Genomic DNA, 19,830 nt, shown 5'->3' on the forward strand with positions numbered 1-19,830 from the left:
TGCTACAAGAACCCTATTACCAAATAAAGCCTGTAGATCTTGCACCACAAAACTGTATGCCAAGCCAGGCGTGGTGGCTCACGCCTATAACCTTAGCACTCGGAGGCTGAAGGAGGATTTCTGTGACTTGAGGCCAGCCTGCACTACATAGTGAGACCCTATTTCAAAAAAACAAAACTATAAGCCAAAGTAAACTCCTTTATAAAGTAGCCTACCTCAGGTATTTCATTAAAGTAACAAAAACCTGACTAATACATTGGCTAAGAAACTGAGTCACCGAATACTTACTAACCTGTCCAGATCAAGTGCAAGATAAGCAGAAGCAGAACAAAGGCCAGAGTTATGTCGCTTCCCTGGTATCTCTCAGTACTCAGATACTTCTGAAATGATACCTGACATTCTTTTTATGGTTCTTTAGCTGATTTGGACAAAAACGAAAGGTGCACTTAAAAACACCTATATGAGCTGGGCATGTTGGCACACACCTGTAATCCCAGCACTCCAGAGGAAGGAGGATCACTGTGAGCTCAAGGCCAACTTGAGCTATAACCAAAACACACGTATGAAACAAAGAGCTGTCATTTGAGAAGAGAAATAAGACAAGACACACCTTGTTTCCACCTATGTTTTTGAAGGCCCGATAGATATTGAGCAGGGTAATGTGATCCCCCTCACTAGAAATGAACTTCTTCCGGACACCCTGTACTTCATCCCGCCGGGCAGGAGGGCTGTAGAGAACACTATCCACGGACAGTAGGGAAACGATAGTCAGAATCTCCTCTGTGCAGTGGAATTTGGGAGACAGGAGGATGGTCTGAAAATCAAAATTTAAAAATGTATAAACCAAGTTTTCTCACTTCTGAATACTGTACTTCTGTATATTCTTTTGTAGCTTTCCTCCTAAGGAGTTAAAGGGCAGGTGTCTCTAAAACTTTGCAGTCATTGTCTTACTTTTTTGTAAGACAGAGGCCCGCCTTCCCCAGGGGCTTCCTGTGCCTGAGGGAAGGGCCCATGACTTATGACTGAATCCCACACACAACATAAACCAGTGTTACACAAAAAGTAGGGGCTAAGTGCTCAAGAGAACAAGTGAAATTAGTCTAGATGCTGTCGGCACCGATGTTCACTTGGGATGGCTACACTGTAGTGTGCTGAAAGGGGACAGAGGAGAAGGTATCATTTACTTTGGCAAATTTGGGCTCTAAAGGAAATGCTGCCATCTTTCTTCCAATTGGAGTCAGGGTAAGCTGGTCATCCTTATGTTCAAGAGCACCTAACAGGTCCAGCTGGGCAATGGCCGCCTGAATGTGATCTAAAGAGACAGAGACATAAAAAGGAGCCAAAATTTCAAAACAGGAAGGAGTTGCAGCTAGTTCAGTACTTCTGAGTTTTTGATAACACTACAGCAAATACCAGCAAAGACCATTCTCACCACTGCCCCTGACACACTTTTTAAAGCTGTTAATGACACCTCTAAAGAACAAGAGCTGGGTGCAGAGGCACACACCTGTGACCTCACACCTGTGAGAGGCTGAGGTAAGAGGATCCCAATCTCAGGTCCCACATGGGCAGCTTAGTGAGACCCTATCTCAAAATAAAAATAAAAAGAGCTGGGGAGAATGTAGTACAGTGTGAGGGCCTTGGGTTGAATCCTAAATACTGCAAAAAAGAAAGAAAAAGAGCAAGAGAATTATTGAGAAAATATGGACAAGTAGTCAGCTGGAGGGAGTAGGCAGGAGGCAAGGCTGGCCAGGCAGGGAACCTGGGGAGGTTTCCACGGAATTGGTAATAAGTACAGAGATGCTGGCTTTGTAACTCCTTGTACCTTACATGCGACTACTCTTTTGTAGGAGTTAAGCAATGAAAAGAAAAAAATAAAGTATAGAGCAGTATATACTCTATATACATAGTATATACTGCTCTTTGTGTTTTTAAGGAACTACGTGTACTGACATTGGTGCAGACTTTCTGTAGAAGACAACTAGAAAATAGCCACAGTGGGGGTTCCACAGGAGGAAAACTAAACTAGAGGATAGAGTGGGACCACAGGTTTATGTTATCTCTCCTTTATTTCTGTCTCTCTTCCTTTCTTGTAACAACTGCATCTCTTCACTTATAGAGATAGGCGTGGTAGCACATGCTTGTAATCCTAGCATTCTAGGAGGCTGAGGTAGGATGATCCCAATTTCTGGACCAGGCGGGGCAACTTGGTGAGACTCTGTCTCAAAGTGAAAAATAGGGCCGGGTGTAACTCAGGGCAAAGACCCTAGGTTCAGTCCAAAATACTGAGGAGATGGGGAAGAAAATAGTATATTGGTAAGAGGCCAGGTGCCAAAACTACCATCATCATGCAGAATTGCAGTTGTTTTCTCCTTCCTTCATAGGGAGATTACCAATGAAGGGTAATCTACTACTCCCTAGTAGCCATGTTCCAAATAAAAGCAAAGACAGTGATCTTCTGCCATCCTTCTGCTGATGAAAGCACAGTTTCATTAGGTTTCTGCAGTATTCCATGGATATTTGATGCTGCTGACAGTACTGAATCAGTCACTTGATGGCTTTGAGTTGTTTCCGATACTGTTATCCATAAAATTAAGTCAGCTTAAGGAGATTACCGAAATGCTTTTCTGCTAAAATACTTTTTTGGGGAAGAGAAGATTTGTTGCTGTCTATACATCCACCTCCCACAACGTTGAGGATCCCACTTACCTGGAGATGGTTTGGACATGAAGTCAAAGGTGAGCACGTTTGGAACTTTCATTGCCAGGAGCTGCAGCATCACATTTGAAAGGTTACACCTGTGAAGAGTGAGAGATGAAGGTCACTCATCTGTCCCTGATGAGCTGGTGAGTCAGTCCTGTTCCCTGAGGAGCATTAGTGAAAACTGTAGCTCTGGGAAAACATGAGCAAACAGGAAAGAGACACCAAGAGAAAAGGCTGGAATGCATACGCAGCTCAAGCCTACCTTTGGATCTCTGGCACAGTCATCTTATCGAACTTCTCAAACTCCTCCTCAGTGTAGAGCCGGTAACAGACGCCACTGTCCTCTCTGCCAGCCCTCCCTGTGCGCTGCCAGGCCTGGGTCTTTGACACCCGCTGCACAGCTAACACCTCAAGACCACTGTCTGGAGGGAGAATGGGCCCCATGAGTGCTTTGCTCATCAAATAACAAGCAGTTTCAATAGTGCTGACAATGAAATGGTCCTCACACCACCAGTCTTTCTGCAATTCAGGGGTCTGGAAACACTCAAGGCTAAATGAGAAAGCACAAAAAAGCAGGTTGCTCTGAGGTGGTTGGGCCCCGCAGTGAACTGGGCCTTGCAATGAGCCCTCTGCGAAATCTGTCACAAAAACATCAAAAAGACTTATTCCCGTAGCAAGGAATCAGAAGAGTAGTTTTTAGATCAGGTCATCCACCCCAGTTTGCCTGGGACTGACGGTTTGTTGGCCAGGGGACCTCCTAGGAGGTTGGTCATGCTATTAATCAATGACTCAAAGTAAATGCCTCAAATCACTTACATGTTTTATCCCTCCTGATTCTGAGAAAAGAGATCATGTTTGTTTCTTAGGAGTAAGTGGCATTCATTTTCTCAGTAAAAATGTGTTTTGTGCCAGGCACTGGAGACCCATGCTCATTTGTACACATTATCTCTAGGAGTACAAGTGTCTGAGAGTCAGCCCTTTAAGTGCTTAGCAGAGGACTTAAATATTGGGGAGCAGAACTTCAGCTGCCTCAAGTCCTCTGTAGGATAAAGCAGGTATAAAGCAGAAATGAGTACAGAGGACGTTAAGCAAGCTGGCCACTGCACTTTTGCAAGAGACTGCTGGTGCTTCACACTCTGTCCCTCACTCCAGCCTCTGAGTGTGTCTCCTTCTCGGGAAATGTGGGAGCACAAGCCAGCCACATTCATATACTATTCCTGAAAGTCTGACTGGTATTAGTCTGTCCCTTGCCTTCAAGTCATTATTCCTATCCACCTTTCAATGAGCTCACAGAGCCTCTGCCCAGGTTCCTGACCCTGTTCCAGGTTTGCTAAACCTGCGCTCTTCTTTCTTGTCTTGACTTCTTATCTCACAAACCTGCCTCGGGTCTCCTTTTTGGACTTTACTTGTGCAATCTTACTTATGGTCCCTGCCATTCATATCTCAATTACTTACAAACATGAAATGCTCATTGTGGGGAAGATAGTGGAACTACAGTGTCAGTGGTTGCTTGCTATTCACAGGAGAGACATTCATGAGCTACGAATTCTCACCAGGGTTATACTTCTTTGCTTTAACCATGCCCGTGTCAACTACATATTTTATTCCTGAAATGGTTATGGAGGTTTCAGCGATGTTGGTTGAAATGATCACTTTGCGATAGCCCTAAAAGGAGGAAGAAAACCAAAAAGCCATATGACACACATATGATTCAGAAGTTTCAAAACATATTTGCACCGTTAATTTCCACAATTCACTCATGACCAAGAACAGATGACTTTGTTATTCATGACAGTGACTAATATTAATCGTAAGTCATTAAACTGGGCCATGGGAAAAGAGGATGACCCTGCAGCTCTAAAGGTTAACCTCAGATGATGTGATGTAGCAGAGGAAGCACAAGATTTAGAAGCAAGCAAATGTGAGTCAGACTCCAGCCCAACCAGTTTCTTACACTGTAACCCTTGAGCATATTCTGCCTCCTCTCTTGGCTTCAGGACACCCATGGGAACACCATGAGAGTCAGTGAGGATGAGAGACAGTGGATATGAGTGCTAAGACCAGGCCTGGCACCGCAGAGGCACTCAATAAATGGCACCGTGGACAAATGAGGTTTCTATGATCCCTCACTCGCCAGCCTTTTTTCATCCCCTGACCACTGTCCCCTGTTCTTCTCCTGACAGCCGTTCCCCTGTACTTCTCACAGGTAATATTATTTTCATCAGCTCACCTGCCTGAGCTGGTACTTGGCCAGTTGACCTTATCTGGAGCCCAGTTACAGCCACACAGTCCCCACTGGTGGATCCAACTGGGTTCCAGGAGTGGGACTGGACAGAAGCAGCAGTGCACTCACCTTTGGGGCCCCTTGGAAGACTCGGAGTTGCTGTGTGTAGGGCAGGGAGGCATACAGAGGAAGGACTAGCATCCCAGGGCAGCCGTCTGGGAGGTGCTTTGCAATGTCTCGGCAGGTTTTGCTCATTGCTTCAATCTCCTCCTGACCAGTGAGGAACACCAAGATGTCCTGAGAAGAAGGGGCTTCCTATAAAAAAGTTAGAAAGGAAAGTCACTCATGATATTTCTCAGTTATTTTTCTCAATTTGCAGATGTAAAGCCTCAGTATAGCCAGGTAGGTGACACACATCTGTAAGCTCAGCTACTCAGGAGGCTGAGGCAGGAGAACCATGAGTTTGAGGCAAGCCTAGGCAATTTAGCAAGACTCTGTCTCAAAGTAAAATAAAAAGGGCCAGAGATGTAGCACAGTGGTAGAGCACTTGCCTCAAATACACAAGGCCCTAGGTTCAATCCCCAGAACCAGAGAGGGGGCCGGGAGAGGAGAAGCAGCTTCAATGTTGATGTCTCCCTGGGAGAAAACCCTACTAGCAATGTATAGAACTATAATGCACATGAGTTGGCCAGCTGTGTTTAAAAACTTGGTAAGGAATTTGTTTTTTTTTTTTTTTTTTTTGGTGGTACCAGGGATCCAGCTCAGGACCTTGCACTTGCCAGGCAGGCATGGCACCACTGAACTACATCCCTGGCCCTAGGTAAGAAATTCTTGAAGGAAAATTACGAGCTTGCTTTCTATAAGAACAACAGCACGAAAATTTAAACCAGGCAAAAAAAATCTGAATAAAGCTTTCTTTCCTTTATAAGCATCTTGAAAGACAAAGCAGATAAGAGACAACTTAAGAGAAATACTAATCCATGAAAATGGCCAGAAATAGTCAAGCTTTCAGGGAATCCTTATTAATGAAGCTATCAAGCACACTTTCCTACCTACACTTGAAAAGTACATTATCTTGGACAACTGAGAGGCTGAAGTTCACTGGTTCTTCATCTTCAAAGAGCATAACATCTAAGTGTTAATGCATATCCATTTACCTGATTTTTTCCTTTCTTTTCTTCTATTTTTTTTTTTTTTCTCTTTTGGAGATTGAACCTAGATTGAACCGAGGATTGAACCCAAGGTCTCTGCACTAAGCCACACCCTCAGTATTTTAAAAGTGTGTGTGTGTGTGTGTGTGTGTGTGTGTGTGCACGCATGTGTGCACAGTACTGGTGATTGAGCCTTAGGGCTCTCATAGAGATATATTCCCAATCTTTTTTATTTTTAAAATTTATTTTTTAGGTACCAGGGATTGAACTCAGAACCCTGCACTTGTGAGGCAGGTGGAGGCACCACTGAGCTAAATCCCTGGCAGGCCAATCCTTTTATAATTTTTTATTTTGAAATGGGGTTTAAGTTGCCCAGGTTAGGCAACTGCCTCATCCTCTCAGACTGCTGTAAATATAGGCATGCACCAGCAACCTGATCTTCCTTTGATATGTATATCTTTAAATAGATTTATGAACTGCTTGATAGCAGAATAATAGAAAAAATTCTAGTAATAACTAATGTGTGTGTGTGTGTGTGTGTGTGTGTGTGTGTGTGTGTGTGCAAACACAGTTGGCCCCTCAAATCTTTGGGCTCTATATCTACAGATTCAATCAGTAGCAAATCAAAAATATTTTAAAAACTTGCACTTGCACTGAGCAAGTAGACATATTTTCTTGTCATTACTTCCTAAACAATATAGTATAACAACTATTTACATGGCATTTACATTTTACTAGGTATCACAAGTCATCTAGAGATGATTTAAAGTATACAGGAAGATGGTATGTAGGGTTTTTTTTAAGTGTTTTACTTAACGCTTCTCCCCTCCCTTTTATTTTTTTAAATATGAAAATATGTATTTATTACCAACAAAGTAGAATTTCCAACACAGAACCCTCCCTTGTTTTATTAGTATATGTTTATAATATATAATACATTCATCAAAAGTAACTGGTTGTTATGGTTTCTATGTAGATGGGCCCCCTGGTAACTCGATCATGGGGACATAACAACCATCAGTGAATTATTCCACTGACAAGTTTACAGGTAAATGTGACTTGGGAGATGAAGTCTGATGGGCCTTGGAGTGTGGCCTGGGAGAGTATATCTCCTTCCCTCCTCCCTTGACCTCTCTGTTTCCTGTCTGCATGCCATAAGCTATTTCTTCTCTGCCAGACCACCCTTCCCTGGAGCAGGCCAACTATTGACTGAAACCGCTACAAAACTGTGAGCCAAAATAAATCTCTCATTTAAGTTGTAGATGTCAGGTATTTTGTCCCAGCAACGAGGAAAGTAACAAAGACAGGCTTGGAAGGCAAAATGTCTAAGGAAAGCCAGAAGGAGTCAGCAAAGTTAGACCAAGAAAGAGGTCATGACAGCTGTAAGCACAGGCAGTGCGGTATGGGCAGGGCAGCGCCAGCCAAGCCCTTTGGAGTTTACAACTTGCCACAGACTGCCCTGAGTGCAGGACATGGAGCTACAAGACTTAACGTTTGTCCTGCTGGATTTCAGTCTTGCTTTGGTTCCACCGCTTTCTATCTCTCTACTCTTCCCTTTTGGATGGGAATATTTATCATTTACCATTGTATGCAGGAAGTGTTTTAACTTTATTTTTTATATTTAGAGGGGCTTGCAACTAAGAATTTAACTTTCAGAAGCTATTTTGGACTTGAACTTTTCAGCAATGTTGAAACTGTAAGACTTTGGCAACTCTCAGATATGGACTAAATACATTTTCCATAAAGAGATGTACATGAGTCTTTTGGGGACTAAGGGCAGAATGCTCCGATTTACATCTAGATGTCCCCCAAAAGCCTCATGTGTGCATAGGTGGGGTTTGGGGGAGATGACTGGGTCATGGGACATGATAATCATCAAGCGGATTACTGCAACTATGAGTTGATAGCTAAATGTGATTTGGAGGTGGAGCCTGGTAAAAGGAGGTGGGTCACTAAAGGTGTGGTGTAGAAGGGTTTATCTTCCTCTCTGGCTCTGGCCTCCCACCTCCCCCGCTTCCTGTCTGCTATGCTATGAGCTGTTTCTTCTCTGCCATGCTGCCCTACCTTGGAGCCAGCCGATTATAGACTGAAACTTCTACAAATGGAGCCAAAATAAACCTTTCCTCCTCTAAGTTAAGTCTCAGCAACAAGACAGTAACTAAAACACTGACATATACATATCACATCTTGATCTTTTTTACTTCTGGTCTTCTCTCATTCACAGATTCTCTTCCCATCTCCACGTCTTTTGAGAAACCCAAAGTTACTAGTACAAAAAAAAGCAAAACAAAACAAACAAACAAACAAACAAAAAAAACAGATATGTGGATCAGTGGAACAGAACAGAGAAAGCAGAAAAAGTCCCAAGCACATTCAGCCATCTGATCTTTGATAAAGGGGCCAAAACTACACTGGAGGAAAGATAACCTCCTTAACAAATAGTGCCAGAAAAACTGGTTATCCACATGTAGAAGACTGAATCTAGCTCTATCTCTCTCATCACATACTAAACTAAAATCAAAATAGATCGAAGATCTAAATTTTAAAACTGAAACACTTAATCTTCTAGAAGATAAAATAGGTAAAATCCTTGAAGACATAGGTGTAGGCAAAGACTTTCTGAACAGAACCCTAGTGGCAGAAGAAATAATACCAAGAAGCAACAAATGGGATTATATTAAAAAGCTTCTACACAGCAAAAAAAAAGAAAAAAAAAACAAACAAACAAAAGAATGAAGAGACAACCTAAAGATTGGGGGGAAATTTTTGCCAGATACTTCTAGGGCAGAGGACTAATATACAGAATATTTATTTTAGCATACGTGCTGCTGAAGTGAGCACTACAGAACATATAAAGAACTCAAAAAAATTAGGACCACTCCCAACAACATAAAAGACCCAATCAAAGAAATGGGCAACTGTGGCCAGGAATTGGAGGTCAGTCTAGGCTATACAATGAGTTCAAGGTTAGCCTGGGCTATGTAGGGAGACCCTGTCTCAGAAAAAAATACAAAAAAGTGTGTGTGGAGGACACAACTGAAATTAATAAACATCTCTCAGAAGAGAAGAAGTACAAATGGTCGAGAAATATGTGAAAAAAAAATGTTTGAAACCTCCAGCCATTAGAGAAATACAAATAAAACACCAAGATTTTAACATACTCCAGGGGAAAGAACCTTTCTACATTGTTGTAATGTAAACCATTGTAACCACTATGAAAATCAGTATAGAGGGGCCGGGGATTTAGCTCAGCAGTTTGGTGGCCTGCCTTGCAAGTGCAAGGACCTGAGTTCAAACCCCGGTACCAAAAAGAAAATCAGTATAGAGATTCCTCAAAAAACTAAAAATAGAAATTCCATTTGACCCAGCTATTCCTCTTCTAGGTATTTCCCCAAAGGAGTTAAAGACATATTATAGTGATACATACATACCCATGTTTATAGAAGCCCAATTCACAATAGCTACATTTTGGAGTGGCCTATACGTCCATTAACAGATAAATGGATAAAGAAAATGTAGTACTTATACACAATGGAGTACTACTCTGCTATAAAGAAGGATAAAATTGAGTAATTTGTAGGTAAATGGATGCACCTCGAGACCATAATTTTAAGTGAAATAAATCAGACACACAAGCTTAAATATCACGTTTTCTCTTATATGAGAAACTGAGAGCATAACTAATTAAGTAGCAAAATAAAAGATAGATAAAGGAAACAGAGAGATAGATCTTTCACAAATGAAAAGGGGATAAAGAGAAGGGGAGGCACTAAAAAGAACTAAAATTTGCTATGTATATGTACCAACTCCTGTTGATGAATGTAACCATCATGTACTGAGAATAATGTACTAACAAAAACAAAAATTCGAGAGGAAAAAAAAATAGAAACCCAAGGTATAGATAATTTAAAGAGCAAAATAGATGATAGGAAACAGGGAGATAGACTAGGAGTGTATGTTATACGCAGATATTACAACACTTAATAAGGAACTTTAGCAACCTCACATTTTGGTATCTAAGTGGGACCTTGGAACGCATCCACCATGGGTACCATGGGACAACTGTAGATATAAATACATAAATGCATTTATATATTTATGCATTTGTGCACTTCTTGAATCCAGTATTAACAGGACAAATGACAAACAAGAAAAAAATTCTAAGATGGTAAAAATTTCATCAGTAAGAGAATTCATCAAAACTACCATACAGGGGCTGGGGATTTGGCTCAATGGTTCTGCTGCCTGCCTCATAAGCTCAAGGGCTTGAGTTCGATCCCTGGTACCGAAAAACAAAACAAAAAAAACCCCCAAAACTACCATATAACCTGAATGTACCAGCAGCCACTACTCATGAAAAATGTTCATCTCAAATTTGCTTTTGGCAGTTAAACAAGACAGACTGACATTTTTTTTTCCTTCCTCAAATACTATTAACTTGACAAGAAAGGTCATTGTCTCAAAATAACAAAAGACATTGGTAGATCAGAGGGTTCAATTCATTCTTGAAAGATGTAGGAGATGGTGGGGAGCAGACTTGCTGAGCAGGGAAAGCTGCAACCTGGAAGGGTACAGCTCTTCCATGACAGTGATAAGAAATGAGTTGATTTCTCTTCAGGATCCAGAAAAGCTCAGGACTCAAGGAAGCAAACCAGAGGTGAGTTATGAGACAGTGGGGGGAAAAATATCAAACTAGCTCAAAGTCTAAGTATTGTCTGGTTAAAACCCCAGGTTTTCCCCTCTGTCTAGTATAGCCAGGTTAGGAAGCCACTGGAGGCCACAATGGGCTTTACTGAAAAAGAATGGTGAGGGAGTCAGGACAACAGCTGCACAGAAACCTAGGAGAGCCAGCTGCTCCAAATTGACAAAGCATAAACGACCCAGGAAAACAGAGGCGTGACTGAGGTAGGAGGATAACTGCCAGTTCGAGGCCAGCCTGGGCCACATGGGTGAGTACAAGACCAGCCTGAACTACATAGCCAGAGCCTGTCTCAAAAAGCCAAAACTAAAGACAACAATGACAACAAAAAAGATAGATTGTATTTGAACACAGAGTACGTATTTATGATTGTCATATGAGAGAAGTTGGACTATTTGGGGAAAAAACGAGTCATAGCTACAAAAAATTTTATACAATTGTGTGGTCCAAGAAACTAAGAATGAGTTCAAAGTGCTTCAATGTACAGTCATAGTATTGTATAAACTCATTTATAAAATGGATTTAAAAACTTATGCTATAACTATGTTCAGAGAATGGAGAATACAAGCAGGGGTGGAGAATGGGTATGTCTAAATCTTGGTCTATCTTGGTAAGAAATTAGCACACAATGACTAATAATAAATCAACAAACAGGAATATAAGCAGGGTAGTTTAGAAAAACAAAAGTAATGAATCAGTAAAGGGATTGAAAACGGTTACAGTGAAGAGCAAGAATATGAGGTGGGGAAGTGAAGGCAACTGCTATTTTTTATTATGTGCCTTTTAATATTAACCACCTGACTTTTAAAAGCCTATTTATGGCCGGGTGTGGTGGCTCATGCCTGTAATCCCAGCACTCGGGAGTGCGGGAGGCTGAGGCAGGAGGATTGCTGTGAGTTCGAGATCAGCCTGGACTACATAGTGAGTTCCAGGTCAGTCTCAACTATACAGTGAGACCCTGTCTCAAAAAAAAAAAAAAAGCCTATTTATCGGGCTGGGGATTTAGCTCAGTGGTTCTGCCGCCTGCCTCACAAGTACAAGGTAGCGAGTTCAATCCCGGGTACCAAGAAAAAAATTTTAAAAAGCCTATTTATTTAGACAGGGTCTTGCCATGCAGGCTGGCCTTGAATTCGCTATGTACTTCAGACTGGCTTCAAATTGTAGCAGTCCTCCTGCCTCTGCCTTCTGAGTGCTGTGATGACAGGTGTGCACCACCATGCCCCACGAACTTTTTAACTTTATATATATAACATTTAGTTTAAAATAAAAATTACTTCTAGATTTCCTCAGAAAATTAATTGGAAGATTAAAAAGCCAATTTTATACAAACAAAAATGAGGCATTTAGTCACTCATATTTTTAAAGTAAATGTTAACAGATTTTGAAATAGTTCTCTAATGTACAGTTTTAAAACAAAAAACAAAACACAACTCTAAGTTGCAATCTATTATCAGGTCAATGTTGACCTTTTGTATAAATAAGGTAGAAAATATTAGGGAATATTCCATATAATAAAAGAGGCAGCCCTTCATATACTTATTTCAGATAAGTTCCAATATAAATGTGCTTCTTACTGGAGGGTTTTGGTTTTTAAGAAAAGTACATAAAGCATTGCTCTAATATGAATACTTTTCTGGCTCAGGGGAGGAAAGCTATTCATTAGAGTTGAATTATTTTTGTTTTCAGAGAAAATAAGATATACAGATATATATGAAGTAAAAAAGCTAGATGTTATGGCTTGCGGCTAGATGTCCCCCAAAAGCCTCATGTGCTCATAGGTGGGGCTTTTCACAGGTTGTTGGATCTAGAGTATGTGATGGTAGGATTCAGTGTGTGATGCAGGGCTCAAGTATGTGATTATTAAATTAGTTCATTGATGGGTCTGGCACAGTTCTGGGAATGGATAATGGGAAGGCCCATCCTAGTTGTGAGTGCTACCCACCCTAAGGGCATGTAGCCTGGATAGAATATAAAGGACAGCTTCCTGCTGTTTCTTTACTACTTTGCTGCCTTCTGCCCACCATCGCAGTTTCTCCTCTGCAATGCCTCTCTGCCATGCCACCCTGCCTTGGAGCCAGCCAACTATGAACTGAAACCTATACAAACTGTGAGCCAAAATAAACATGTCATCCTTTGACTTTGGGTACGGGCTATTATGTCTCAGCAATGAGAAAAGTAACTGGAACACTAGACATAGCAAAATGAACTCCTTATTCATTCTGTGTATGTGAGGTGGGTAGGAGGAGTGGTCTGGGGAGTGAACCCAGGACCTTTCTCATGCTAGGCAGGTGCCCTGCCACCAAGTTACAACTTTAACCCTATCTGTATTTTATTTTGAGATGTACTGCTAACTTCAGGAAGACCTTGAATTTTCAGTCCTCCTGTCTCAGTCTCCTGAGTAGCTGGGATTACAAGTATATACTACTGTGCTCACCTCCTTATTCATCTTGATGAGACAGTTCACAAAGCTGTTATATTTAATGGGTGTTCTTTTTGAGGCTGAATTCCATCACTGATAACTGCAAGGTAAATCAGAAGAATTTGTACCCTCTTCCATACCTGGTGTATCTGGAAGACTGAGACAAGAGCGGCATGCAGGTAATCATGCTGAGGCTGTTTGGTATAAAAAATCTGGATTGGATGCTGCCGACCCTCCAGGTAGAGGACAGGTGCTCCATTGAAATACTGAGAAAACAGATCCACATCCATGGTAGCTGACATCACAACCACCTATATAAGAGAATGAGGAGGATGGGTATCAAGCATGGCGTGGCCTTTCTATGCCCCTCCCAAGCCCTAAAAGCGGATGGTTGGAGGCTGCTCTACTATCATCATTTAACTTTTTCCAATGGTTCTAACGCAGAATGGGCAGAGGAAAATACCCTGAAAAAAAAACCCCAAAAACCACAAGCCTGTTTCCTTAAACATGTGGCACATACTTTCAGAGGCAGTTTCCCCAGCTCCTTTCGCCTCTTCTGTGCCGCTTTCACCACTCCAAAGAGCACATCTGTGTGGATAGTCCTTTCATGGGCTTCATCCAAAATGACACAGCTGTACTTCCGAAGCAGGGAATCTGAAATTGCTTCACGCAGAAGCATGCCATCTGTTAGGAATTTGATCCTGGTGTCTTCGGAGGTGACATCCTCAAAGCGCACTGTATAGCCAACCTGTGTGACAAAATAATTCATTCATGCACTGAAAATGTGTCAAGTAGCACTGTTTATCCAGTGCTAGGCACTTGCATTATCCCAGTATGCAGACCCACACCACTCTGCCCTGCTCCTTCCAGTGAGCATGTAGTGTAGTTAGGGAGACAGACACAGATACAACCTTTAACTACTATAATGTTAAGCATTATATAGAATTTAAGTATTATGAATGTGTACTAACTCCCTTGTATGTACTCATTACATACTGCGTAATTTTATTTTTTAATAAAAATAAATAAAAAGAAGTTGGGTACAGTGGCACACATCTGTAATCCCAGCACTTGGGAGGCTGAGGCAGGAGGATTGCTGTGAGTTCAGGGCCAGCGTGGGCTACATAATGAGTTCAAAGGCAGCCTTAACTGGATAGCGTATCCCTGTCTCAAAAAATCAATTAAAAAAAATTTAAAGTTAACCTCCTCCCCCAAGCTACTTAATAGTTTCACAGGAAGCTATGCATAGATATGGAAAGACATCCAGGATGTTTTTATGTTAGCGCGCGCGCGCACAAACACACACACACACACACACACAAATAAATCTATCTCTATACCATTCTGTGACTCATCTAAATACCTACATATATGCTAAAATGACGCTATTATTACAATTTTTCTAGAAATGCTGAGCATGGTGGCAAGAGCCTGTCATCCCAGCATTCAATACATTGAGCCAGGAGGATCACCATGAGTTCAAAGCCAGCTTAGCCTACATTGAGTTTAAAGCCGGTTTGAATTAGATAGTGACACCCTGTCTCAAAACACTTTTTTCTAGAAAAACTTATAGATAAAAGAGATTTAACAGAGGTTACTGAAGCCTTAAAGATGCTCAAGGAAAACAATTAATTTGTTCAACTGGCCAAAAGCTTTTGAAAGCAAAGCAAATGGGACTAAGGGCTTGTTAGAGCCCGATTTCTCCGAAGCCAAGAAAAGAACTCTGAAATTAGTCTAGATAGCTGTGGCAAGAAAGATCCTTGCTATGATGAAGTCTTATTCAGAACATAAAAGGAAAAGGGCATGGTAGGAGCACTGTTTAGTAAAGAAGTACTGATGGTAACAAAGAAATGAAGTACCAGCTTCCCAAGTTCAGTTCTCTTCTCATCTGAGACTCTAGTAGCAAGAGAAATGGCAGCCACTCGACGGGGCTGGGTCACAGCAATGATGCCCTGGCGGCCAATACCCACTTCATAGAGGTACTGAGGGAGCTGAGTCGTCTTCCCAGAGCCAGTTTCCCCTAGGAAATCAAAAGAAATCTCACTTGAAAGCAAAGCAAATTCACAGAAAGTTCACCTAACAAACAAACAAAACAGCTTGAATGCAGAAGAAAAAGATTTTTTAAAAAATACTGAATTTGCCAGGGATTTAGCTCAGTGGTGTTACTGCCTGACTCAAAAGTGCAAGGACTTGAGTTTGATCCCCAGTAAAAAAAAAAAAAATAACAGAAAATAGCAGCTGGCAAGGTAGCAGGAGAATGGATACTTATGTGTATGCCACAGTGTTCACTGATACTGTTTCAGGGAGAAAAAATTATGTATTATGTTTGAAAAACCTGTAAAATGTTTTATCTTCTTTTTTTTTTTGAGACAGGAACTCACTATGTTGCTCAGGCTGGTCTCGAACACACAGCAATCCTCCCTGCCTCAGCTTCCCTAGTGCTGGGATTACAGGCATGTGCCACCACACCCGGCTTTTAAAGGTTATTATTATTATTATTGCTATTTTTGGTACCAGGGATGGAACTCTGGTCCTTGTGCTTGCGAGACAGGCAGAGGAACCGCTGAGCTAAATTGCTGGCCCATTGTTTTATATTTTCTGATCCATAATTGTACAATTGCACTTGCAGGAAGTGACTGTTTTTTTTGAGACAAGTCTTGCTATGTTGCTTGGGATGGTTTCAAACTCACTATGAGCGGGGAGTTGTGGTGCGCACTTGCATTCCCAGAACTTGGGGAGTCTGAGGCAGGAGGATCACAATGAGTTTGAGACCAGCCTGGGCAACATAGTTTAAGGTGGTCCTGAACTACACAGTGAGACCTTGTCTCAAAAACAGGAGGAGAAAGAAGAGGAGGAAAAGGAGGGGAAGTGGGGGAAGGAGAGGGGAAGGGAAGGAAAAGGAAGAAAACCCAAACTCACTGTGTAGCCCAGGCTGCTGTCTCAACTCATGATTCTCCTGGCTCAGCCTCTCAAATGCTGGGATTATAAGCATGTGCCTTGATGTTCAGCTGAGTATGAAAAATAATTTAAGGGCCAGGGATTTAGCTCAGTGGTGCCGTCGCCCACCTCACAAGCTCAAGGTCCCAAGTTCAATCCCCAATAACAAAAAACAAACAAACAAAATTAAAATGCTTTGTTCAGCCAAATGTCATGGTTCATTCATATAATCCCAGCTACTCAGGAGGTCGAGGCAAGAGGATCCCAGGTTCTAGGCCAGCCGAGGCAATGTAGAAAGACCTTTTCCTGGGGTTGGGGGGGGGAGGCTGGGTTGTAGCTCAGTGGTAGAGTGCTTGCCTAGCAGTGTAAGGCTCTGGCTTCAATCCCAGTACCGACACCTACTCATACACTGCAGCCATAACAACTTCTCATGCCCTGGTCTTCTGCTTTCTTTCTAACCCTCTATTTGCCCATACTATTGCAGATATAATACTGCCTGGCAAGCTACAAGATGAGCTGGGCAAATCTCCCCCTGGGGTCACAGAGGTGGCCCTCATTTGGATTTCTTAGTGCCTTGTTGGTCTCTCTTGTAGCACTGATCATCCTATGCTGTACAGAAGGGTTTAAATATTTCTGTCCTCTTTGAATACCAGAAACTTCTAAAGGGCAAAAATAGCCCCTGTCTCTTTGTGGACTTAAACTCCCTGCAGAGTAAGCATCCAATAAATGTCATTTCCTACTCACTGTGGGTCCCTTTCACAGTGTCTAATTGGAACAAAGAACTCAAGAAATGTGTGCATCCTCCTCTTCCCTTGCTACCATGACTCCTCTCTAACCTCACCAGGTCCTACCATCCTGTTATTCTTGCATTTTCTCCCACTCATCAACTCCGCTAACTGCTCATCCTGTTTGAACCAGCCAATAATCACAGACTAAGATTTGATTATTCTGTAATCCACCAGCACAGCCTCAAAGTTAGATCAATGTCTCTCTCTGCATCTTTCCCGCTCCTACACCAGAACAACTAAGTATCGCTGAAGTAAAATAACCCAAGCGTGTAGTGATGGTGTCAAACTGCACCCGGGAACCAACTCAGCCATTAATCTTGTTCCCCGTTTTGCCACCTGTCTTCCATTTCTATCTTCCCAAAGGCCTATTTGAGGCCTGGGACTCTATTCTCAGCAGAACTCCTGCACTTATCTCTCTTATATCTTCTCTTATTTGAGAAAAATTTCTCAAATGCGATTTTCCTTGACCTCCTCCTACCACTTTTGTGATCACACCCTTCCTTCTCCAGACCCACAGTCTCTGAGATGGCCTTCCTACTCCGGGCCAGCACTCCATCCATCCATCCCCCTTCAGAAGGGCCCCCTTCTCCATGCCTTTGCAAGTTCCTCTGAACCATTCTTTTCTGCTTCTGCATTTTTCTCACCTCCTTATTTCTCAGTTCAAGGAGAATCAGCTCTTACAGTCATGGTTCTGTGCTGCTGAAATAGCTCTCAATGAAAAAAAAAAAACAAAAACAAACAAACAAACCAGGCTGGGGATGTAGCTCAGCGGGCCTGTGCCTGCCTGGCAAGTGGAAGGTTCTGAGTCCAACCACCAGTAAGAAAGAAAGAAAGAAAAAGAAATAGCTCTCAATGGAATCCACAATCAGTGGCTGGCATCCAAATCCAGTGGGCAATTTCGGGTTGCGGGGACACAGATCATTGGACCTTACTCTGCATCTGTTCACTCCCTTCTTACAACTCATCCTCTGACTACCAGGCCTCCTGAGTCTCCCTATTCTCTTGGGCAGCTCATCCTCTCCGTCCTTCAGGAACTCACGGTCCCCCCCCCCATAACGGGGATCTAACTTAGAATCTTGCGCTTTTGAGGCAGGCGCAGTACCAATGAGCTAAATCCCAGAATTCCCGTTTCTTAAACTTTAGGGTTCAAATCCCTCTGGTATCAGTCCCTGCTCCACAACTCTTCTCATGCACCAGAAATGATTATTTTCTGTTCCATGACACTGTTTCCAGTTTCCCGTCTCTCAGGCAGGCTCTCTTCTCTACAGAGACTATCCTTTCTCCGGAGACCACCTCGTCAGCTGCCTCCTCACAGTCTGGGTTAGAGCCACCATCCTAAATTTCCAAAAGCCTTGGTGACCCCCCTCGGAAGGTGAATCCATGACTACACGTCTGTCACTCACTGGGCTGTCAAAAACTCCAGGGCAGCGCCGCCCAGCTCTCGGAGAATCTCTCCTGAAAAGGAGTTCACGACTGTTGCAGAAACGAATGTAAAGAGAATGGGTGGCACCCAAGAAAAATTGTTCTTCTTGAAGATAGGAAGGGAGGACAAGGAAGGGCCCTACCGGCATAGCCACTCACCGATGAGGACAGCACTGTCCAGGTTTCGAAGCTGGGCCAGCAGCTGTCCCCGCGCCTGGAAGATGGGCAGACTCCGGCGCTGCAGCTCCAGGGCCTCGCGGTAGGGACTGGCTGAAGGCTGGGCCAGGGGCGGCTGCCTTCGACCTCCTCCTTCTCCTCCTCCTCTGCCGCCGCCGCCTCTACCGCCACTGCCCGCTGTCAGCAGCATAACTACTCGCCTCCCAGGAGGGCAGGACCCGACACGGCTCGGAGGTCCTGAGCCGCGTCGGAATCTCTTGGCCGCAGGGAAGCGCGCCTCCTCCGGCATGTCGCGAGGGCGCCACGCGGGAGACCTCGGCCCCAGTAGCTCCCGCTCTTCGCCCGAGCGGAAGGCGAGCGCGCACCGCCCTTTCCCCCCACGTGCTGCGGGCTGCTCCCGGCGACCGCTGATGACCTCAAGGGGTCCCCAGCTGTTAGGAAAGGGACTACAATTCCCAGCATGCTTCGGGGTTCCAGGTTTTGCCTTCCTGGGGCGGGGTGGGGAGGGGCTGGTTCTGAGACCTCCCCCCAAACCAAGCCACAGAAAAGAAAAGGGGGGCCGGATGGTTATGTGGGATCTTGGTCAGGGATGAAGACTTTCTTCATCTCCTTGATTCCTTTGTTGTTATGGTAATACTATTTGTTGCCAGTAAAAATGCGTTTCTCTGTCTCTGCAGTATTTGCCACATTTCAAGGATTACTTAATTTGGTAAAATTCAGGAAGGTATTATTTAATCTTCTAAACAAGTTACGCGGCAGAGGCTGGTGTTATCCCCCATTTACAAATGAAGAAACGGAGTTTTCTGTGATTAAGGCCATTTGTGTGTCACACAATCTTAATTTTGAAAAGTATACTGGTGACCATCGTGTTATACAGGAGGAAAGAGAAGCCTATGGCTCTATTTGATTCTATGACAATTACGTGTTTTCCTCCGAAATATACTATCCCAGGGGCCTGATGTGTTCCAGTAATACAAGTGGGGAAAGAGGAATTTGAATGGCTCTTTAACCCTTTAACCCTTTTTTTTTCTTCTCCCAATCATGGGCCAGATTCTTTTTCCTCCTCCCCTCTCTCTTCTTTTCCTGGACCTGGCGATTGCACATAGAGCCTCGCGCTGAACCACATTCCCAGTCAATTCCCTCGCCTGCCTGCCTCCTCTCTCTCTCTCTCTCTCTCTCTCTTTCTCCTCTTGACACAGTCTTACTAAATTGCTCCGACGGGATTAGAACTTTGGATCCTTCTGCTTCACCTTCCAGAGAAGCTGGGATTACAAGTATGCACCACCACTCCGGGTTAAAACCTTCAAAGT

General features: G+C 43.1%; 1 protein-coding gene across 2 annotated transcripts in view; it reads right to left on the reverse strand.

The window, feature by feature from the left end:
- Positions 1-18,915, reverse strand: part of Dhx33 (DEAH-box helicase 33) — a 28,098-nt gene extending 9,183 nt beyond the window's left edge. The window contains exons 1-10 of one of the 2 annotated variants that reach the window (XM_010605830.3): positions 18,503-18,915; positions 15,056-15,216; positions 13,717-13,944; positions 13,337-13,507; positions 5,057-5,242; positions 4,257-4,368; positions 2,966-3,125; positions 2,710-2,798; positions 1,185-1,312; positions 611-814 (exon numbers count right to left, since the gene is read on the reverse strand). In XM_010605830.3, coding sequence (XP_010604132.1) covers positions 611-814; positions 1,185-1,312; positions 2,710-2,798; positions 2,966-3,125; positions 4,257-4,368; positions 5,057-5,242; positions 13,337-13,507; positions 13,717-13,944; positions 15,056-15,216; positions 18,503-18,809 — 1,746 coding nt within the window. In that variant the 5' untranslated portion in view covers positions 18,810-18,915. The remainder of the gene's footprint in view (positions 1-610; positions 815-1,184; positions 1,313-2,709; positions 2,799-2,965; positions 3,126-4,256; positions 4,369-5,056; positions 5,243-13,336; positions 13,508-13,716; positions 13,945-15,055; positions 15,217-18,502) is intronic. The other variant, XM_010605831.3, reaches the window with a different exon arrangement.
- Positions 18,916-19,830: the final 915 nt, after the last annotated feature.

The sequence above is a fragment of the Fukomys damarensis genome, unplaced genomic scaffold (genome assembly GCF_012274545.1).
Source record: "Fukomys damarensis isolate Sample0158 unplaced genomic scaffold, DMR_v1.0_HiC HiC_scaffold_13, whole genome shotgun sequence".
Classification (NCBI taxonomy): Eukaryota; Metazoa; Chordata; class Mammalia; order Rodentia; family Bathyergidae; genus Fukomys; species Fukomys damarensis.